This window comes from Anarrhichthys ocellatus, unplaced genomic scaffold (assembly GCF_004355925.1).
Source record: "Anarrhichthys ocellatus isolate YVR2014 unplaced genomic scaffold, GSC_Weel_1.0 scaffold1, whole genome shotgun sequence".
NCBI classification, from domain to species: domain Eukaryota; kingdom Metazoa; phylum Chordata; class Actinopteri; order Perciformes; family Anarhichadidae; genus Anarrhichthys; species Anarrhichthys ocellatus.
In genome coordinates, this window is record NW_022280031.1 from 15,932,444 (window position 1) to 15,942,466 (window position 10,023).

A 10,023-nucleotide genomic window follows, 5' to 3' on the forward strand; every position below is an offset into this window, starting at 1 on the left:
ACACACACACACACACACACACACACACACACACACACACACACACAAAGTTTCATGCACCTGTGCATATGTATCCTAAGGTGTGGCTCATAATAACATTGCTCTTCTATTTTCTCCTTGGCTGCACCTGGCTTGCAACCATGTAATAACTATGGATTTCCTAGCAGCCAGTTAGCGGCCTGTGCTGAAGGCTTTTATTGTACAAAAGGGACAACCTGTGACCCTCAGTACCGAATGAAGAATTTAGTGCCGATACCAAATCCGTATACACCAAAACAATACTTTTCAGTCTGGTGAATAGAAACCTTTTTTGTCATTCAACAAAATGCAGCAAAATACAGCATAGCATACAGCTCAATGGGTTAGAATAAGAAACAGAAACAGTTTCTTGTCAGGTAGGTTTGCACACACAAGGAATGTGACTTGGTGATTTGGAGCATAACAATAAACACAGTGCAAAAGTCAAGAGACATCGTAATGAAAATAAATAAAATAGGTAAAACATTTACAGTAGAAAATATGACAATAAATTGTAAGAAATACTTAAAAATACAGCCGTTTTCTTTTCATGGAAGCGCTGTACAGTTTTGCGCAGAAATGTACAAATAATTGCTTGTGCAAAGGTTCACAGTATAACGTACGAGTACAACGGCTATGTGCATGTTGGGAGATAAGATGTGCGTTAATGTAAGATGTGGGCAAAACACAAACAAAACACGCAAAAAGTCGACATACTCAGAAAAATGTTTAACATCTACAATTCCACAATCTTCCCCATCAGATGGAATTGCCTACTCACTTTTTAAGTGATAGACTTAAAAAAACACTTACGGTGAGACGTTTTTTCAGATCTGGAACTATCTGATCAAAGAACAGGTAAACAAGCCGAAGAATCTAAGCAAGCATTCAACACTGACTTTGGAAACTGGCTGCCTGACAAGTGGCCTCGCAAGTGATGACAGACCTCCAGGAATTCACTGCAAGACTCAAGGAAGTCCAGCTATTCCTACACAAAGCTTTGTTTACCTTTGGCTGACATGCAACCTCTTGTGTTTGTGCAGACAATGACAACACAGGTAGCAAGTGGCATGATGGAAACTTATCGTGCCCAGCTCTGACATCTTCCATTACCAAGTAGGTTTTGTTGTTGATTAAAAGTAACAAAACAACCATAGACGAGGCAGCTGGTGGAAGAAAATGTTCGCGAGCCACTTGTCGCTGTTTTGCAAAGCCCTAAAAAACACTACTGAACCTACTGAAAGTGGTGGCAGATTAGAGTACGGGCCATTTGCCAAATGCATCTGGTATATTTTGTTTTTTAAAATAGGCTTACACATTAACCAAACAATTCCAAATAGTCCATGAAACAAGGAATAGTAACTCTACATTATTCTTTATGCATCAACATTAATCATTATCATCATCATTTGTCGTTGCGGCGCTGTCCCAGGTGCTGAGACACAGCGGAGGAGATCGACTGACAGACCGTCTCAACAAAGCAAGGTCTTTTATTTTATGTTTATATGTCTAATAATTTGTTAGTTTGTCAATTATATTTATTCAACAGCTAATTTGTTTTTGCGGGCTATTGATACAATTGAATTGATTCATGTTACATGCAAGCATTGCAAGAAGCATCAAGAAGCAGCAGCAAAGGTTTTTGTTTTTTTTCCTCCGACACAACCTGCCACGAGACAAAGAAAACGTTTTCTAGCAACTGAGATCTGTGTCTCTCACTAACTAACTGACAGAGTGAAGGGTGAGAGGCGACTGGCGGTTCTCCTTTGACACTATCCCTCTCTCTTTTCCTCTCTCTTAAGTGCACATTATGTGCGAGAGAGATCAATACAGTTGGCCCACAGTGAGCCCCAGCCTGAACCTTCTGGTGATGCAATTTCTTGCGCAGAACATCTCCAGTCCCAGTCCGCGCTGCATCAGACAGTCTCGCTGAAGAGATGCAGAGGCAGGTTACCGGGCTGTGACAGAGGGCTGGCTGCCGCCAATTGGCCCCGATTTAACTCTGTCATCTCGGGTGCAGAGGCAGTAGAGCGAGACGGAGGCATCATGTCGTGCATTTTGGTGTCTAGATGAGAGTCTCGGAGAGTGGAATGGAAATCTGAGACCAAACAAGATATAATAATGCTGCACAGTCATCCCCACAGTCAAGTAACTGGATATGAATTTTCCACCGCAATCTCGCCGAAGATATTATATATTTAAAGATCCTGCAAGAAGTGTTACGCCGCTTGCTAGTCATTAAGGCTCCATAATCTCCCGTGCATTTATCTAAGGCAATGCACTTACATCTATCTCTTCTCTCCGTTTTTTATGCATGCCTTGAGTTTCCACTCCAAGCAAGCAGGAAATGTCCTTTTATTACACTGCAGGAGCAATAAAAACAGATGGTGTAGAGTGAGGACTTTCATGCTGCACTCACTATTTTTCATTGTGTGCATTACAGAAATGTGTGACACTGCTTTGGCATCACCCCCCTGGTGAGCTCCCAGCATGGCACCAGCTCTCTTTTTATTCTCTGTGCCCGTTTCATGTGCTCGCTGGAGCAACACACAACACACACACACACACACACACACACACACACACACACACACACACACACACACACACACACACACACAACTGCCCACAGAGGACAAGAACTAGAAAGGGGGAAAAAACCACAAAAAAAGAATGCTGCTTTTCAAGTGATTGTTTGAAGAATGTTTAGGATAATTCTATCAAGACATGTCATCACAAATTGTTTTGTTTTTTCGCAGTACTTACCTCAATTTCGCCTTCGAACTCGGAGGTGTCCAGCAGGGTCATTTTGAAGGGGGATGTTTTAAGTCGTTTGGAGCCCTTCTGGGGAGACTTGAGGTTTTTGTTTGGGGATGTCCTCTCTGACATGTCGTCCGTTTCTCTAGGTTCATCCATATATTTGGAGTTCTGTTCCTAAGACATATGTATAAAAAAAATGGGAAGTCAAATGACATCTGAGTGGATATCTGAAGTGCATTAAGATTAAGTTCTGTCACGGAAATGGCCTGAGAGAAACTCATTGGTGTAGACTCAGAATTGTGGCTTTAATAGATGTAAGTCAGTGTTCCATCTGCTAATTCAACATACTGAGAAGCATACAGTGTAATGTACATCTACTGGAAACTGCATTGGGTCCCAGTTATAAGACTAACCACTGAATTACAGCCATATCATAGACTCTTCAGACTATTTTGAAACAAAGACTTGGAGGCTCAGACCAGACGAAATGTTGCAATTTGAAGAAATACTGTACATTAATGAGGCAACAAAAACAAATTAACTCTATTTTTTCTGCCGTGTAATGATATTCAATCTCAGCTCAATTAGACACAAGCGTTGGAGCCAGTTGCATCAGCAGTTTGCAGGTTCAAAGTTTTAAGACATTTTTATTAAATTAAAATTGGCTGCATCATACACACACACACACACACACACACACACACACACACACACACACTTTATTACTAATTATGAACACCCTGGTGTTACGGCTGCTTGCTAACTGACAAAACTAACAATGGCTTGTAGCGTTTAGAATGAAGAGTAAAAGTTAAATATGGAATACGGTCATATATACTATTAGCTAACTCTCAAAGGCCCATCTTTCTCCATGTATACATAAGCAAAACAGTCATACTTGTGTTTTCTAAGTATTCCCAGTTAATTGAATTAGTTGTTTGCCCACTTAAATGTGGACACTTGTGTTACAGCTCAGCCCAAAACTTCCTGTTTACAAAATCTATTAATCTGTTAATATTTCTTAAGTTTTAATGGTGCAACATGGTTAATTAAATCACTAACTTGTAACATCTAATCAACCCTGGCCCTGCAAAGTAGATATGCACAGGACTGACCCACATAAAGACAAACAAACAGACAGACACACAGAGATTTATGGTGAGATCCTGACCTGTTTGGCCATCTTGCTGTCCGAGGCTGAGTCCTGCATGCTTACTGCTGCCCCCTGCTGTTTGGGAGGACTCCTTTCTTGCTCTCTTCACCTCCGGACTCGGGGCCTGCCTCTGTCTCGTCAGCAAAGTAACACCAACCTGAGAGGAGACAGCAAACAAACAAATATTTTCAAGAACTGTCGTAGATTCCCTCTTCGAAATGCCATGTCCGAAGCGTTAATGCATGCTCTCCTTCGGCATCAAAAGAGCCGAGATGACAGCAGGAGCCGCAGCTGGAGACTGCGAAACATTCTGAACACGAATGCCTTCACCCTCCAAATAATAACGGCACTGGCTCCAGGATCACACATTCATTACAAATTCTGAAAGCTACAGCTTCTTGATACAACACAATTTCCACAGACATAATTCACCTTGCCGGCAAGGACATTTACTTTAATTATAAAATCCCTCACTGAGCCAGATAATGATCATCTATTTAAGCGAGACAAGCTCCAGCACTGGGAAGACGACTACCAAAAAAAAAAAAATAAATGAATTAGTGAATGAGGCCATGGGCACTACTGTTGGTACTCATGGCTATAGACGGTGCATTCCTTCAGTCGCAAAGGTGTTCAACCAAAAAAACGATAAGAGTACCTACTATCATCCATCCATGAGTGGGTATGAATGTTTGTAAGGCTCCAGTCTTTATAGCTTCAGTGTGCAATGGACTATGTAATTGCCTAAATGCATATAAGGTCATATGTAAGGTAGTGGGCCATCTATCTGGATCAATATATCAATTCAATATTAAATGATCCAACATCATCGAAGCAAAGTGTAAACATCCAAACATATCATCCTCTCAAACATACGCCTTTATTTTTGAAATTCCCATTTCACCATTTCTGTCCAAGCGTACCTTCCTCCCTAAACATTCAAACTGTGCAAGCAGAGTCAGCGAGTGGCGGCGCTAGCGGTGTCAGGTAGGTGAGTGTGCAGTCGATCGAGTGTCACGTGAGCGCAACAAAGTTAGTGACAACTTCGGGTCAGGCTCACTTAAGGTGGACCGACCTTTAAGGTGGACCAGCAATTCGTGTCAAGGCACCTGCCGGCTTTGACCAGAAACCAGACCTCCAACCTCTTCTTATTCAAAAGAATAGTTTGTTCTTCATTCAAATGTCTGTCAAATCATATTCAAGTTGCTTTTTGCAAGTTGATATAAATGTAACTGATTGTGTTAAACGGGCATATGATATATAGCATATGGATCGCAAGCTCCGTCATTTTTTTATCTAATATAAATTGCATCATGGCAGACTTTGTATTTTCAGGCAGGTATTGTATCATTGTCCAATGAATCAATATCTCATTATATTGTAATGAAAATAGTGGTTTACATCCCTAGTAATATGTTGGCTCAAGTCATAGCGTGGTCTTTGATTTGTCTAATTGAGGCATTAACACCAAACAACACAAAGACCCACACACAAATGTTACAGTGTAAAGCAGGTGTGTTATTCTTTTCTTTCCTTTCTGTGCAGCAACTTCCCCACAACTTCCCTCGTCGACTTCTACTTCACTTTGTCAGTTTCTGCACTTTATGGAAATCAGTTGGAATGGGCTGCCTTGGGTTGTGGGTTAGAGGTGTGGGTGGACTGAAAAGAGAAATCTGCAGCTGAAGTGGAAGGAGAGTGCAGCCACTTTTGTCTGTTTAGTGAGGCGTGTACTGCATGTCCAAACAAAGGCTCACTAGGTAAATAAAGGTATTAATGATGTTTGAGGAAATGAATTACTAGTGAAGAGAAATCTTTTTCTTTCCTCATCAACAAAACCACTTACTTTGAAACCAGGTAACAGCTCGTCTCTGTCCAAAAGTAACGAAAATCCATCTACCTGCACGTCTTTAGTTCACTAATCAACACTGTATGTCTTGTTTGCTGCCGAGAGCAATAACTTCGTGGAGCCTCCGCTCATTGACCCTTTTATGGATTTTATATTACTGCTGCATCTTATATGATGATTTAAGCACTGTACTCTTCAATGCATCGCTCTAAATGTATGCAGCTCCATTCTGCTTACATGACGCTGAAAGTCTTGATGTGTGGTTTAAAAAGCAACACCCTTTTTGAGTCGGATTCTGTTTGCAGAGCTCAGAAAAGCCAATGTAGGAGAAGTATTGTGTTCCCAGTAGAGTCCTCACAATTTCTATCACTCTCTGACAAGCCTCGTTTCACCACTTCTCACTGTGTACTTAATGTCTTATCAGCTTACGTGGGCTGGGTACTTTAATGTGCATTACGCAAAAAATAAAAATCACATAGAGTGCATTTCATTGTCTTCTATTAAGTGGAGACCGGCTCCTCTGCCTCCCCCACAAAGGATCTCTCCCTGTGCGATTGCTCAATGTCTAAGTGGGGAATCAAAAGCTCAGCCTCTGTGATTCGGAAGACACAAAAAACCTGACATTCACAGTGAAATGAATGAAAAAGATAGTTGAACATTTAAACTCCATTGTGGAGTTGATATAGTCCATTTTTTATATTCAAGAGAGAAAGAAAAATAAGCTGCCCATCACAGCATCACTGCGCCAATTAGTCACCTATTGTTACATGCTCATATGATTGAGGGAGAAAGTGAAGTGCTGGAAAAAGGCATGAAATGAAGCAGGTGTCATGTCAAAGTCTGTTCTCCTATCAAGGTTTAGGTAAATGGACTTGCACTTAGTGTATGAATGTTGACACTACATGTCAACATTCATACACTGAGGGAGCACATCAGATTCCAGTCATTCACACCGATGAACGATCGGGAGCAATTTGGGGCTCAGTGTTTCGCCCAAGGACACATCAAGAAGCCGGGGGTTCGAACCGCCCGTCCTCCGATAAATGGACGACCCGCCCTGCCTGCTGACCAACAGCTGCTAGGAAACGTGTATCACCACGACACCAGGAAGGTTAAAGAGATCATGTGGTCCGTTCGCTGTTTTCAGACCCGCTCATCCATCTGGACGAGAACTATAAAGAAATAGCCAATCTTCTCACTGATGGTCTCATTTACTCATGTGGGTCATGTGGAGGCATCAGTACTGAATTGAGGCCGTTTCACAGCCGGTTAAAAGTTCCTCACAGCATTCCTGAAGCACGGAGTGGTGTGTCCACTCAGGGCCCTCGTTTTCCCCTCGCTGTCTGATCCAGCAGGGCACCGGCCTACAAGTTGCTAAATCAATTCCCCACTGGCTCCTCCACTTTCTGTTATCTCCTTCTCCTCCCAGTCCGAATCAGTCAAGCTGAAAATGACGACGAGCATCTTCCCCTGCATCAGGTGCGCACCATGTCAAACCCCCCCCCCCCCCCTTCACTTAACATCCATCTGGGTTACATGACACAAAGCCGTCATCTACAGCTTGTCTGTGTGTTTATGTGCTGTGTTCTCAGCGACCAATCATCGGAAAACCGCCCGTCTAACCATTTTCTGTTCCCCGCTGTGGCCATTTTTCACGTTTTACAACCATACCCACGTCCACGTCGACAGTTAACTGTTGCTTTGAAGTGGTCGTGTACGATACGCGTCAGCCTATAATGAAAAAGCCCTTCGTGGACGCACGTACACAGAAATTGAGAGTACAAATCACATAATCCAAAGTCGGTTCGTGGCAAATGGGGTCCCTTATTGAGACATCTCATGAAATCAGATTAATTGCCAAATTAATACGGATTGATGCCACAGAGCGAGGCCGCGGAGCCGTGCAAATGCATTAATTTCCTGCGCGAGACCATTACCCACAATTACCGGCCGTCGACCCAGCCGAGATCTCCACAGAGTGGGGGGGGGAAGAAAGCGCCTTACAGTGCAGGAACACGTCGCGTGTTTCCTTTTGTTGCACCACTGTGTGCAGTTCACTGACAACGCCTGTCTTTGATATCTGCCATCAGTAATAACGATTCATCACAGAGGGAGGCACATCGTTTCCCTCGGAGGGTTATGAAACGCCACCCTTCCCCTACAAGCGCAGCCTCTTCTTCTTTCTCATCAGAGGTACGCTTTAATCTAAGCAAGGCAGGCGGAGGGAGAATGAGAGAGAGAGAGGGAGCGCGCATGTCTGTGGAACGGCACTGGCTCGGCTCCGAGATGCAGTTGCCATGGTAACAGCATAGAGGACCCTCTTTTTTTTAATTTATTTTTTATTCTTCAAACCCGCTCGTCTCTCATAACAGAGAGCCGGACCGAACGAGGAGGGTGGATGAGAGGCCAAAAGACAAAAGGGATGGAGGATAGGTGGGAAAAGATTGCTGCCTGCTCAGTGGGTAGAGTGGTCTGGAGGGTTGGCGGTTCGATCCCCGCTGTCTGCAGGTCCCTTGTGAGAAACCGAACCACAAGTTGCTCTCCGGGCACTTTAATGCAGCCCTCTGCTCCTTAATGCTCAGTATGGGTTAAATGCACAGGTCAAATGTCATGTATGTACCCGGTATGTATATGACCATTGGAAGATTTTAAGAAATGACAAGAGGTGTCGTGGTGTCGCGACTCAAAAGAGGAGTCAAAGTTTCCTCCCCTCCAGTTAGGGGTGGAACCCTGCACAAGGGGACGGATGGGGAGTTTGAAGCAGAGACGCAGGCCACCGCCACTAACCTCACCCTCTATACCGTCTATCTGACATCTGAGCCCTGACAGGCACAGTCAGCACTCTTTGGCCGATACACAAGCCTAATTCCATTGCGCGAATCCTCGGTTATAATGACATTTACCCATTAGCATGCACTGAGCTCACAACGCAGCCGGGTAATCACGATGAGTGCCGCACTGGCAAAAGAGGAAGACACAACACAATAGCTGCTACAGTGCATCCTCTTACTTAGCTTGGGTAGCTATTTGCATACGGGTTCCAACTGCTGCAGTACATGTCAGGTGTATGAACACGCGCGTCTGCAGCCAAAGCTGCCATTCATGACTGCAATCGTGTTAAAGATACACATGTCTCCCGAGAGTCACAGGTGAAGGAAAATTCAAGTGTTTAACTTCCAGTTTAAGGTCACGTTCGTGTCAGCAGTGTGTGAGGTGGAGCAGGAGCACTCGGGTCAAGTGGTTTTAAATTACTCTCGGTGAAAGAGGGATGCATTCAGAGAGAGACAGCAAAGACATTGACGAGTACAAGTTGATAGAATACACAGTATTGCTGTTCCACGGTGAAGTGACTGGAGCCGTGTTTCCATTCACAGATTTTTTATGAGCATTTTGAAGTAGCTTTATGAAAGTAAGAGAAACAGTGAAGAGTTGATGCACTAAAGGGATTATGGAATCGCCTTTGCCGAATAAGTTCTGACATAGTGAAGATTTATTCACATGACCGATCCGCTGTTTCTGCCGTCGGCATCTTCCTGGATATACATTTACATTGTCTTCATATCTGAATAGCATGAAACATGAATACTCGCTGACACGAAAGAACATCTGAAACCAACTCCTGAAGACCTCTCCCCCCATACCTGTTTATTCTGCTATCGCATGAAGGGTCTTCCTCTCAACTCCAGTAATGATCTTACTTGTGTTCAACGTTCTTTCTTTCTTTCTCTTTCTTTCTTTCTTTCCGTCCGTACGAGTTCAGCGATTATCTGCTTCCGTACTGGGCAGGGAAATTCCGACCACCTCGTCATGTTAACAACTCTGGCTCTTCCTCCTAGAAAGCAGATCACGACGCACCGCAGTGTGTCAGTGACAGTTCATACAGTCACTCAGAGGGGAGGATGGAGAAGGGGGAAGCACTCGAGGACAAACACTGCTCTCATTCACCCCGACATCACACACAGGGCCCCTCGTACACACTTGACAGCTGTAATGAAACACTGATGCAAGCCACACATGCATGGCCCAGGGGACTTTTTTTTGTGTTCTTTTCCAAAGACAACGTTTCCTAAGATGACGTCATCCTCAGCCAATGGACTGATGATGACAGATGAGGCCTGAGCAGGGGGCCGGAGTACAGCGCAGCCACAACAACTGCATGACTCTTCAAGCCTCGCATTCTTGCAGTGGAATCACCCCCAAGAGAGAGAGAGAGAGAGAGAGAGAGAGAGAGAGAGAGAGAGAGAGA

General features: G+C 43.9%; 1 protein-coding gene across 9 annotated transcripts in view; it reads right to left on the minus strand.

Moving 5' to 3' along the window:
- LOC116387001 (band 4.1-like protein 1) overlaps positions 1 to 10,023 on the minus strand; it is a 75,841-nt gene that overhangs the window by 34,883 nt on the left and 30,935 nt on the right. For all 9 annotated transcript variants that reach the window (XM_031853673.1, XM_031853691.1, XM_031853682.1 and 6 more), the window contains exons 2-3: positions 3,950 to 4,088; positions 2,785 to 2,952 (exon numbers count right to left, since the gene is read on the minus strand). In XM_031853673.1, coding sequence (XP_031709533.1) covers positions 2,785 to 2,952; positions 3,950 to 3,988 — 207 coding nt within the window. In that variant the 5' untranslated portion in view covers positions 3,989 to 4,088. The remainder of the gene's footprint in view (positions 1 to 2,784; positions 2,953 to 3,949; positions 4,089 to 10,023) is intronic.